This window comes from Equus quagga, chromosome 15 (genome assembly GCF_021613505.1).
Source record: "Equus quagga isolate Etosha38 chromosome 15, UCLA_HA_Equagga_1.0, whole genome shotgun sequence".
NCBI lineage: Eukaryota > Metazoa > Chordata > Mammalia > Perissodactyla > Equidae > Equus > Equus quagga.
In genome coordinates this window covers 90,393,718-90,406,174 of record NC_060281.1, presented here as the reverse complement: position 1 = coordinate 90,406,174, position 12,457 = coordinate 90,393,718, and the positions used below count along the sequence as shown (strand labels likewise).

General features: G+C 53.6%; 1 protein-coding gene across 2 annotated transcripts in view; it reads right to left on the bottom strand.

Annotated features, from left to right (window-relative positions):
- The window catches only part of SMARCB1 (SWI/SNF related, matrix associated, actin dependent regulator of chromatin, subfamily b, member 1), a 32,874-nt gene extending 20,750 nt beyond the window's left edge, over positions 1 to 12,124 (bottom strand). Inside the window, exons 1-5 of one of the 2 annotated variants that reach the window (XM_046640500.1) lie at positions 11,867 to 12,124; positions 8,624 to 8,762; positions 6,828 to 6,957; positions 3,320 to 3,457; positions 1,146 to 1,273 (exon numbers count right to left, since the gene is read on the bottom strand). In XM_046640500.1, the coding sequence (XP_046496456.1) occupies positions 1,146 to 1,273; positions 3,320 to 3,457; positions 6,828 to 6,957; positions 8,624 to 8,762; positions 11,867 to 11,959 (628 nt within the window). In that variant the 5' untranslated portion in view covers positions 11,960 to 12,124. The remainder of the gene's footprint in view (positions 1 to 1,145; positions 1,274 to 3,319; positions 3,458 to 6,827; positions 6,958 to 8,623; positions 8,763 to 11,866) is intronic. The other variant, XM_046640501.1, reaches the window with a different exon arrangement.
- Positions 12,125 to 12,457: the final 333 nt, after the last annotated feature.

Sequence of the window (12,457 nt, the reverse complement as noted above, 5' to 3'; positions counted from 1 at the left end):
CCAGCTGGGATAAGCAAGGAACAGTGTAAAAGATGATGCACAGCACTGGTGATGGCCTGGCTTCTGTGAGCTGTCCTGGCCCTGTGCCAGGGTGTCACCAGTGTACTGCACCTGCTCGAGGCAACCATGTCTCAACAACCACATGCATTCCTCCCTGAGGAAATCCCCTCTGGGAGAAAAACTTTTGTAAGCAAATATGTTCTCTGCCATGGAAACGTCTAACAGCAGGATGGAGTTTTAGCAAACTAGGGCACCACAACTCAACAGAAAATTCTGCACCAATTATGAAACCAAAGAAACCAGAAAGATACCTATAAGTGAAGAAAAATAAAATTATATTTGTGCTATAATTACAACTATTTTAAACATGTTTGCATGCAGAAGCGACTTGAAGGGACAATGCAAAACTGAAACTATTATTAGGATGGTGAGATTCTGGTGATTCTAAACTTTTATTCATTCGAAAATGACATTCACTGTTTTTTTGGTCTGAATACAAATAATGTTTGCTGTGAAAAGTCTGAAAGATGCAGGAAAAAAACAAGAAAGAAACAAATCCACATGTAACCCTCCTTCGCAGATGGGATGAGGACCAAAGGCTCTGGTGGACAGCTCCTCCTGCCCTGTCTCTTCCACATCTGCAGAGTCACGCTGGGACTCTGGGAGTTGGGCAAGAGCGGGCATCTGACCCAAGACTTAAAAAAGAGCGAGGACGGGAGGGGAAGAACGGAGAGCGCGTGGGAAGGCCTCCCGGCCAAGGGGATGACAGAGGCGAGCGTGCACATGCAACATTGTGAACTAGCAGGGAGATGGATGGGGCTGAAGGGGAGGTCAGGATGAACTGAGGGCCAGGATGAACTGGTCTGAGCAGGATTGAGGTCATCATCGAGCTCTGTGGACCAGCAGCCCACATGCTAGGCCTGAGCCACCCACACTCACCAGGGGAGAAAGGAGCCCCAGGCTCATGTACCCTACCCACAGGAAACAGTGGCAGAAGCAGGATCTGAACCCAGAGTCCACACCTTCCAATCTTTGTCACAATACTCTGAATGTTGTATTCAGAGTCCAGGATCCACCTGATGGGAAAGGGAACTATTCGCCCAACAGCCAGGTCTGGGCCATGCAGAGCCCGACCGCCCACATACCATTCATGTTCCAAGTAAAGGCATCCCGCAGCTTCTGCCCATCGATCTCCATGTCCAGTCGGATGGGGACCAGCACCTCAGGCTGGGACGCATTCTCGTGGATCACAGCTGGGTCGTGGTCATCAAAGCTGGAAGTGAAGTGTAGCACAGTCACCAAGGGGTGCCTTGGGTCCCCATGCTGAGGGCCTCCCTCTCTGCTGGCCAGAGGGGGAAAGCCCACTTCTCATTGGGACTTGTCAACTAAGTGCAGAGTCAGCAGAGACAAGGCCAGCAGGAGTCTCAGGACCACAGGGCTAGAGGTCATGCTTCATGGACACACAGGGAAGGGAGAGGGAGCAGCTGACTCGGGTAGCAGGACAAGACCTATATGGACTCCGAAGGAGGGGAGATTTAATCCCCCAAGTGGGCAGGACTTCCATGGAAAGCTGTGGGGAGGAAAGACCTGAGCAAGACCGAGGGGCAGGAGCACTGAGGAGCTGCTGAGGCGGCAGCAACCAGCGCCCTGAAGGGGGAGTGCAGACTCGATGGGGGCAGCGCAGGGGCACTGGGAAGCCACGGGGCACCCAGGAGCCGACAGTTCTCCATCTCAGGCTCCAGAATCCAGCTTCTACCCTGAGGGAGCCCCGGGAGGATGAGCAAGGGCTTTATGTTGTCACATCTGTATCTTAGGAAGACAAAGAGGGAAGAGACGGGGCACAAGGGGATGTGGAGGCCAGAGAAACCTAAGGGTGTCTGCAGGATACAGAGAGGGCTGTGAACTGCTCCCACAGAGCTTGGCGAACAGAGAGCAAACATACCACGTGACAGACAGGCACGCCAGGGAAAGGGGCAGGAGTGGCAGCCCCGAGAAAGTGACATTCAAACAGAGATAGGAAGGAAGAAAAAGGTGGGAGAGGAGGAGGAAGAAGGGAAAGAAGGGAGAAGGAGGGAAGACAGGGTGAGGCAAGCAGATACTGGCAAGCAGGGAGCTTTCAGCAGAGGAAACTGCAAGGGCAGAAGCTTCTGGGCAGCTTTAAATGCAGTAAGGGGGCCAATATGCCTGAGGTAGAGTGAGTGAGGCATAAGGCGGTGGGAGAGGCAGCCAGGAAGCGGGGACACCGCCAGGACGCCGGCCCCCGATGTCTGTGACAGGGCGTCAGGAGGACCTGCGTGCAGGAGTGGCTCAGTCGCCCTGGGTGAAAGGGCCCAGGCCTGACAAGGAGCCAGCCAAAGGTGCTCCAATTCCCGACACTCGGAAGGCTGAGCAGGTAGGACCTGCAGAGACCCACTTCACGGCGTGAGGAGGAGTAAGAGTTCCAGGGTTCGGGCCTGAGCAAGGGAAGGAGGGGATAACTGCACCTCGGGATGGAGAAGTGCGCAGGCAGCGTGTGACAGAGACCTGAGGATGGTGTCTAAGGGCGAGGCCGGGCTGTAGAGATGAAGGTGGGGGTGGGAGCTGGAAAAATGCTCCCCAAAAGCTATCTTTGTCCTAATCCCTGGAACAGGTGAGCATGAATCACCTTATATGGCAACAAAAAGGGGGAGGGGACTTAGCAGATGTGATTAAGTAAGGATCTTGAGAGGAGGTGGTTAGGTGAGCCAGCCCTGAATTTCACAAGTGTACTCCTAAGAGAGAGACGGAGGGAGATTTCACAGACAGATGAGGAGCTGTGTGACCAGGAGGCAGAGGTTGGGGATGCAGCCGCAAGCCAAGGAATGCTGGTGGCCTGCTGGCTGGAAGAGGCAGGACTGGATGCTCCCCAAGAGCCTCCAAAGGGACTGTGGCCCAGCCAGCACCTTGATTTTGGCGCAATGAAACTCCTGGCCTCCAGAACTGTGAGAGAATACATGTGTTGTTTAAAATCACCCAGTTGGTGGTGATTTGTTGTGGCAGCCACAGGGAACTAATGCAGCAGGAGTCACAGCAGGATGGCATCTGGAACCGCAAGAAGAGGTCCAAGGACTGCGCCTCCAGGAACACTACTCGTGGTGCCGGGGAAAGGAGGGGAGAGCAGCGAGATGGAAGCAGGCAGAGCCGGGGCTGGGGTGAGCCGGAGACTGGTCGCGCTGGAAGCCCAAGTCAAATCGCTTCAAGGGGGGGCAGCGTAGCATCTTGGGGCACAGAGGCAGAGTGTCTTTCCTGGGAGGAGGAGACTAAACCGTGTTTGAGGACTGGGGCGGAATGGTGTGCTCACCAGAGAGGGAAGGTTCTCTTCTTGTCCCGACCCATGCGGTTCCTGTTGATAGTCGTGGAGCAGGGCACAGCGTCCAGATGGTGGGAGCTGTTGGGCAGGGTTGGCACCCACTGGCTGTTCCTCTTGGCTTTCTGTTCCCTAGGGAGAAATGGGAAATCCCTCCGCTGAGTCTCTGAGCCTGATACAGCCCGCCAGGCGTCAAGTCGTGGTCAGTGGATGCCCAATGCGCCCCTGCTGGGCTCCAGACCCCGATGGGGACCTCTGTGCACCCCAGACTCTGCAAGTCTATTCCCTCGGCTCCCACGGCACCCACTTGGAGACACCTGGGGAGGGGAAGGATGCCCAGACACGGCAAAGCAGTCCCCAGCCAAGTGCACGAGCCACAAGGCAACACACGTCATGCTAGGCAGGACTCCACAGAAGCCCTGTTCCTTCTGTAAGGAGGGGGCACGAGGAGGCTTCCCAGAGGAGCGGACCCTGGACTGGAACCTCAAGCACTGAGGCGGGTTCACTGCGGGGGATGGAGGGGCGGAGGGCAGCTCAGGAGGAGCACAGACGGCAGCAGGGAAGAGGCAGCAGGGTGCAGGCTCGGCAGGGGCTGGGACTGGAGACACAGAGAGAGTCCGATTCCAGGGGCTGGTGCTGAGGAACCGGCTGTACTCAGCAGGGGCTGAGTGCCCCCGGGGCTGAAGCAGGGAGAGATACGATCAGACTGTTCTTTTAGACGTGCGGGCCTGAGAGGGACTAGGCAGCGCTTCTGGCCTCCAGGCTTCCAGACCAGGAGAGTGAGAAGATAGGTTAGCAAAAACTTTCAGAAAGTGGCACTCAAAGTAATTCAAATAGCCCATGTCCATAAAGGGCTCATTCTTCTCTCCAAATTACAGGTTGCTTTTACCACGAGGAATATATCAAAAGCTACTTTAAACTGAGGCTCCGGGGCCGGGTTTGACAGATGAGAGTGCTCGGGTTCCCACAATGCTCTGGGCGCCCCTTTACCATCCCAGAGCTGCCTTCTGGAGTGAGGCTGTGAGCGAGGTGAGGGCACCAACCATGTGTAAGTCACCTTTACACCCAACACCGGCACCGCATCTCCTGCATTCAGCAACTGCAGGCTGCAGTTCAGAGGATGTGACAACTGCTGGGCTTTCTGCTGCTACACAATACCTTCCCAGGGGCCCTTGCCCTTCCCATGGAGTGGGGGGGCCAGGCAGAGGCGTGGCCACGACCTGCCTGGCCCTTTCACTCTTTTGTCTTCTAGCGCTTGGGCCACTTTCCCTGAGGCTCAGGGCCAGGGGCAGCCCTTGACTGAGGGTGGGGGCAAGGAGGGATTCACAAGACCAGATGTGGCCAGGACTCTATCAAGATAGTGGCCCATACCCAGGTCTGGCTCTGACCTTATGACCAGCCTTTACCTTATAGCAGAGATAGAGAAAAACAGGGCTGTGGAACTCATCTGGGCAGGGCTAAGAGAGCTGGGGCAGCAAGATGGGGGTCGCCACCACAGCCTATCTGGCCAGTGGTTTCTACTCCTGGTCACACAGACTCACTCAGAGCATAAAATTTTAAGTAGTAAATTCCTGTGCACTGCCCAGATCAAGTGGCTCCCAGCGCTGGGGCGGGGCCAGGAACAGAGATTCTTTACAACTCCCATGGGCGAGGCCAGGAGCAGCTGGGCCTGCATTTGGGAACCACAGGTCGAGACCACCACCTCTTTCTGATTGGAATGCCTCCTAGAGGCTGCACTAAGGAGCCTCCCTTTCCCCAAAAATCCTGTCCTATGTTAGCAGCGACCTTGCTCATTTCCAGGCCTGCGCTGCTCTGCCGAGACCTCCTGTCTGGTAGCTTTCTTAAGTGGACAATGCAAGTTTGTCACAGACACCTTGAGCACGATGACACAGCCATACACAGAATCCAAGAATCTGATTCAACCTTCCAAGGAGTTAAACTTTCCTTCCACAGCAAGGAGGTCTGCCGGAGAGCCCCGAGGGGACATCCAGCCTCCGCTGACCTGCCCAATGACAGGGAGGGGAGGTGCCAGTCCTCCTATGAGGCTAACTGGGCAGTGGAAGGTGCTTCCTCAGTGTGGAGCCCACCAAAATGGCTTCCTTCAAACCTCCACCCTCCACCCCTAGAGTTCTGACCTCTGGGTAACAGGCTCCCACTCCCTCAGCTGTTCCTCATATGACACAATCATCAAGAAAGTGTTTACTGCCCCAGAAGAGGTTCTTGGCTGGTGTGTGCAGACTTGAAAGTCCCATCCATATGTACACAATTTCCTTCTGTGACTTCCCTGGTGAAGTCTAGCCATCCTTCTATTCTTACCACATCCCTCAGGGAGAAGGAAATCTGCAGAGCACACATCTGTAACACTGGCCAGGTTGGATGGGTGCCACCTTTTTCTGGGGGGCAATTCTAAAAACAACATCTGGAAAGAAACGATTTTCCATAACCACATCACTCTGAACAATAACCCTCTTTTTTTCCTCCTTAGTGCTCCCAGGGTTTGTGCATATAAACGTATATTTTCTTCAGAGCTGAAAGCATAACGGGGGTATGCTGCACATCGCACTCATATGAACCGTGTTTCGGGTTGCTGAGAGTCCACTTAACTATGCCGTATGGGGGGACCGCCTGGTCTATTCAAGCGGCTGCGTCTTCACTCACTCAGTCTTTCCCTAAGGCCGGACACACTCAAGTGGCTCCATATTTCCCATTATTATTCACAAAGCTATCAAGAGCATCTCTGTACATATAACATTTCTTGTTATTGTTCTTTTAAATTATTTTTCTGGGACAAATTCCCAGGGGTGAAATTAATGGCCCAGAGAACAAAAAAAAATATTTGAGCTCATACTGCTCTACAAAAAGACCCTGCCCATGGAGTGTGCGTGAGCGTGCCAGCTTTGTTGCTCCTTGCTCAATTCTCTATGACGTTAATTATTTATTTTTTTACTTTGAATTTTTCAAATCACTCATAAGGACAAACATTGTTCCCTGTAGTGTGTTCACTCCTTGTACTTTCAGTGTGGACCACCCACCCTTTACTCATCTATTTATTGGAGTATCCAAATTTTTCTTATAAATCTGAATGAACAGACTCTTTCTACGACACAGCAACTTCGCAATTACTTACCTATTTAATTATTGTAATTAAATTAATTACTGTAATTAAATTTAATTACTGTAAATACTCTTTTAAAGGTTCTAGGTTTATACATTCAAATCTATTGTTTGTTTCTCCTCTGAGCTTATCTGGGCCACTAATTTTTCTGACACATTAGTCCCACTTTCAAAACATTCCTAACAACTCTCCACAAGCCAGGACCTGGCTTATGTTTCTTAGAAATTCCAAAGATACACAAGAAACTTAGGAAGCTGGCTAAGATGATTTGTAAGCACAGTGGGTAAAGTGTTTTAAAGTACTTCGGTTCAACTTTTCCCCAACCAGACCTGGAGGATGAGGAAAATACCTGTGGGTGCCCCAGAGCTCACCCTGGCCCTGTGTTACCTGAGGTAGGTGGGGGGCTCCGTGCTGATGGACACTGCCTTGTACTTCTCATCGTTGCCATCCAGAATCTCTTCCACCTCTGAGGCTTTTAACAGAGTCACGCTGGTGGCCAGGGTCGTGTACCCATGATCTGTAAGCAGAGATGCTGCTGCGGTCACCCTGCTGGTGGGGCAGCGGGCAGCAGCAGCCAGTAGATGCAGCGCATCGAGGTCCTCACATGCTGAGGTGGGAAAGCAGGTGTCAACTTCACTACAGCTCAATGCTGGCCTCTTCCAACAGGGCAATCTGGACTGAGCGCTTGGTTTAAAGGTCCTACTGGGGAAACACACTCTGAGGATTTCCTTGGACAAATCTGTCCCGGGAGCACGGGCTCCGGGCACAGAGCAAGTGCACAGGGCAGCAGCAGCTACAGCGCAGCACAGCCAACAGGGCCTCTCAGGAGAGCAGGAAGGCTCTGGAGTAACACCCCCGTGGGAAGAGGTCTGACACCACTGCAATCCATGACATGAAGCAAAGTGGAGAGATGGAATGAAAGATGGCAACTACTTGTCTTTTAAAACAAGAGCCCAGAGAGTTGGAAAAAGCTGCTTCACATGGAACATGAACTCCTGGCTCTGCGCCAGGCGACACTTGCTGTCTGGGAAGCAGGACAGATTCTGGGCAACTCGACCCACAGCTCTTCTAGGGAACCTCGGGCAAGAGCTGCTACCTGTCTGCAGGTCCAGCCTGGCTTCTCCTGGAGAAACAAATCAGTTAGGGGGAAGGTGGCTCCACAGCGTGAGGCGGGAGCGTCACCGAGAGTTCACTGGCGGCTTGCAGAGGGGAAAGCGAAGCTGGAACTCACTGCGTTAGTGACTAGCGCTCCACTGGGGTGGAGGGAAGACAAAAAGGAGACTCTTTAAGCAAGTGAGTGGAAATGTTACAGCAGCAGATAAAAAAGAAGCTCTGGCTCCTGCATTAAAAGAACACTACTGTGCCCACAGTGGACAATTCCATAGCAGCACCTACAGACACCACCAGAGAGGACAGACTGCAAAGCACACACACGCACACGCGCACAGGGCTTCAGGGTGGGTCTCACCCAGGCCCAGGCAGCTGTCTACAAGGCACCATTGCAAGTGGGAAGCAGTTTCGCCACCTGCCAAACGTTGCGCTGTGTCCAAAGCCAAAGGTACCGGGAAACCCTCCCAATGGAGCCTCAGTGTCCGAAGAGCATCCTGCACCCTGCACAGAGCTGCCACACTGGAGCACACGAGCTTCTCCAGCGTCGGCGGCTCCCCCGACGAGCCCCAGGGACACCGCAGGCACAATGAGCAGCCACATGCACATGAGCTCGAGCACACTGGCTGCCAGAATGAACAGGATGGAGGTGCTCAGGGAAGCAAAGCGGTGAAAGCCCCAGAGGGGAGTGGGAGCTGGGGCCACCACCCGCCGCTCGGGCTACATGGAGGGTGACTACGGCGACACGCCCGCGGCAGATGGCAGAGCATCACAGCATTCCTAAAACGTTTTGAGACCAACATGTCTTCACAGCACCTGCTACTGTCACAGCTCCGTCCCCGCCACCCAACTGTCCCCACTGAAAACACATGACATATTGTCAAAGGCTCCCTGGGGCCGATTTCTCTCTCGCTGCACTCGCTGCACGCATGCTCCGGGGCCAGCCCACCCCCAGGATGCTCTCTGCCTCCCTAAGGTCAGGGCTGCAGTGAAGACAATCTGGAGTGAAAACGTTTTATCTTCATGACATAAGCGAGTGGTTTTGAAACAGGTTTACAAACCCTCGTGAGACGCACCCTTAGTGTTAGGTTTTGTTTTTTTACCATGTGACGATGCAACTATTTTCTTCCTCTCCTCCACAGTGGCTAGTCGCCTCCAGAGTGAGGGGTATCTCTTGTACAGAGAACCTCGGAACATACGGAGGTAGTTTCCCACCTATGAGTAAAGCAAGAAGGCTCATTATGAGGGTCACATCTCAAAGCGGAAGGGGAGGGTCCTGGTGCAGAGGTCTGCCAGATCAAGTGATGGAAAAACAGGCCTCGAGTTGGCCCCCAGGCGCCAGGCTTTCACAGACAGCGATAAAAAGACATTCTGCTGACATCAAGGGTTCAAGAGCAGTGCACATCTGGCCCGCATCTGCCCCTCCAGGCAGGGCTAATAACATCCACATCCTGATTACACGACAAGACGCTCAGGAGGCAGGCCCCCAGGGCTGACCAAGAAGCCCCCAGAGCTCACCGAGAAGCTCCCGGGGATTTTGATTTTGGCACTGTGATTTCTGGCACTTTCTAGAAATATAAGGCCTCCTTGACTTTCTTTTTTCTTAAGAACAAGACTTTGATATTTTTACAATGTAATAAACACCAGAAAGGTCTTTTAATTTTAAACAGATGCAGAATAATTTCCCCCATGGCCCCTGTTGCTTTGTTTAGTAACAAAACTCAAACCAGGGATACCAAAGGAATTTTCCAGAGTTTAAAAAGCATTATCAGCAATCACCAGCTTGCTACATAAATCATTACTGGCCCAAACAACAGCTTCAGTTTGCTTGCACCAAATAAAGTATGACTTCCTTAATGAAAAGAAATCTAATCCTAAAGTTTTTATAAAGAAATCCCATTGTTTCACAGACTTTTTTAAAATGCCCACTTAAGTCGCATGGCAGGGACAGCCAGTGGACTGGGTGCCAGGTGCTGGCTCCACCTGTGACTGCGAATCACTTTCCTTTTCTGGGTCTCCTTACTCATCTGTCAAATGTTCAGCAACTCCGAACTTCACCCCATGCAGGACCACTTCTGTTATCTTCCCATTTACCTAGCCAGCATAGTATATTTATTAAATAAAAATATCTCTCCATTTTTCATGAATCCAAGATTTATATTGGCAACCAGAACTGCTGAACAGTGTGACAAAAGGTGGCCACAGCCAGTGACTCATGCTCCACACAACAGGCACAGACACCTGCACATTATTTGGCTTGAGTGTCATTACCAACCAAAAGCAAATGTATCGTTTCCGTTAGGTTTCCGCAAAGACACTGACAATATCACCCCCACTACCTTGTAGGTCCCACAGGGCTCCAGGACTCCTAGGCCCTTCCCTAGAATCCTTTGGAACTTAGGAGACCAGGGCTTGCCTTCCTGGTTTTTCCCAGAACCAGCCTTGGCCCTCTCTGGACCCAAGTTTCCCAAATGTAGAATGAAGGGGTGGACCCGGGCATTTCTTCACGTTCTCTCACCTCTGTGACTCTGGCTTGGGGAATATAGCTGCCTGCAGATGGCAGAGAAGAGTGACACACATTCCCCATGACTGCAGACACCCTCCCAAGGCCACTGTGCAGATGTGGCACGGGGGCGCTGAGTGTGTTGCTACTGCCGGCCCACCTCTCTGAATACGGTGCTTGTTTTCCAAGGGGAAGGGGCCTGGTGGCCACACACCCAATGCTGTCACAGGAGCTCCTGGATAACACAGACAGCACTCTGATCCTGAACCCTTCCCAGACCTCCAAACGTCTGACGTTTGTTAAGCCAGGCCTGAGAGAGCAAACCACCTCTCCCCTCTCTCCTCTGGGTCTCTACAGACTGGGGCTCAGGACAACTGTTCTCCTCAGGAGGGCTGAAAGAGAAGACTGTAGTTAGCTTTCTAGAAACTAAAATGTGTTATAGGGAAGATCTTAGAGACCATTCAATCTAAACATCTCATTATACACGTGAACAAATGACTCGGACGCAAAGCAGGCTGGAAGCAGGCCTCCCAATGTCCTTCCCATAAGGCCACGGGCTGCTTCTCCATTTGCTCCGCCTAATCAATGAACGCTTACTTTTTAAAAGTGCCTCCCACTGAGTCAAGGCCAATCTGGCTGCTCTTCCTGCCCACTAGATCAGGTAAAGGTTTCTTTAAACAAGCTGCCCAATATCACAAACTGACACTCCTATCCTGCATTTAGGCAGGTGCCCACCAGCCAGTGAGGACCATCTGAGCTATGGCGATGGACAGGCACTGGCTCCACTGCCCCAGCACAGGACCCAGCACAGCTCAGTGTGACCATCACAGGGCTTAATTCACTCACATTATGTTCGACTGTGAAGAAAGAACCAGGAACTGTAAAAACAGTAATGAGATGCTGGTGTCTGATACTGACAACTGCCACAGGGAGAGGCGCCCTGGCAGGCTGTACCTGCTGTAGCTCCCCAGGATCCACTCTTCTCCTTACGCGAGACACACACATCTGAATTGCACTGGCACATTTTTTTTTCTTAAAGAATATGCACTATCTGAGGGCTCCCCTTAGACCAGAAAGGGCTAGTTTGAGGCAATCTGGAAAAACTTAATATGCTGAGTACAAACTCCCAGTGAAGGACGAGTTGTACGGTGTTCCTCAAGTCAGTCGTCCAGCTGATTCAACCAAGTGCTGTGACTTCCAGTTAAAGTTTAAAGATCTTCAGGATCTTTCCCTCCTAGTAATTCTAAGTTCAAGATATCCAAAGTGGCAACTGCTCCGGAATTGCTGATAGAGCTGCCTCACGGCCTGGGGCCTTATCAAACCAAAAGCAAGCATCCTCCTCCCGACCTGTTTCCTCACCGCTAAAGAAAGGTCAGAACACCTTCCTCAAAATCCACCTCAAAGGCAATAACACGTGAGAGGAGCCCTCATTAAGCCTACGTTCCCAGCCCGCGATTTCAGGGTCCCAGAGGTAGCAATGGAGGAGGGGCGCGTGTGAGATTCCCAACATGCCCCCCAGAAGCGCCCAGGGCCTAACCCGAGCTGTACCAACTCAGCGGGAACCACCGCCCCCGGGGAGCACGGGTCCCGGCAGCGGGGCGTGTCCCCACCCCCGCGACATGGGTAAGCAAACCGCGAGCGCCGAGGGCGCGGGGCGGGGCCCGCCGACCACGCCCCCGCCAAGCCACGCCCCCAGCGTCCGCGTGCGCGCGCCCTCCCGCCGCGATGAATGGAGACGCGCGTTCCCGGCGCGCAGGCCCGCCCCGAGGCTCCCGCCGGCCTGGGGCCGGGAAGCGCGAGGAGGCGCCGCGGCTACCTCAGAGCCGATCATGTAGAACTCGCCGTCGTCCTCCAGCTGGAACTTGACGGGCTTCTGCCCGAAGGTCTTGCTCAGCGCCATCATCATCATTGCGGCGGCGAGGCAGGGGGCCGAGGCCGGGCTGCGAGATCGAGAGGGCGCCCCGAGCCGAGGGGAGCGGACGCCGGGAGGCAAAGGACGGGCCGGGCCGGGGGCTCGCGCCGCCGCCGAGCTCCTCAGCTTCAGACACCGACGACGAACAGGCCGCTCTCAGTGCGCACGCGCGGGCGTTGACGCTGACGCGCGCGCCGCCGCAGCCCAAACAAAAGACCGGGGCGCGCGCTCGCGGGCCCCTTAAAGGAGCCAGGACCCGTGTCTCTTCTCAGGCCGCCTCCCAAGTGGAGGTACCGAGGAAAACTTCTCACGGACAGGAATAGTAACCGAGGCCCTGACTCAGGCGGAGGCTTTCGCAGTCTCACAGCTGGGACTGGCAGTCAGCCCAGTGGAAGAGGAATGAAATGAGGCCTGAAGGCCCCGGGAGGCCCGAGCCATCCTTGCCTCAGTTTCCCCACCCAGGAAGGCAGTGCAGCTGAGTCGATGAGAGGGCTC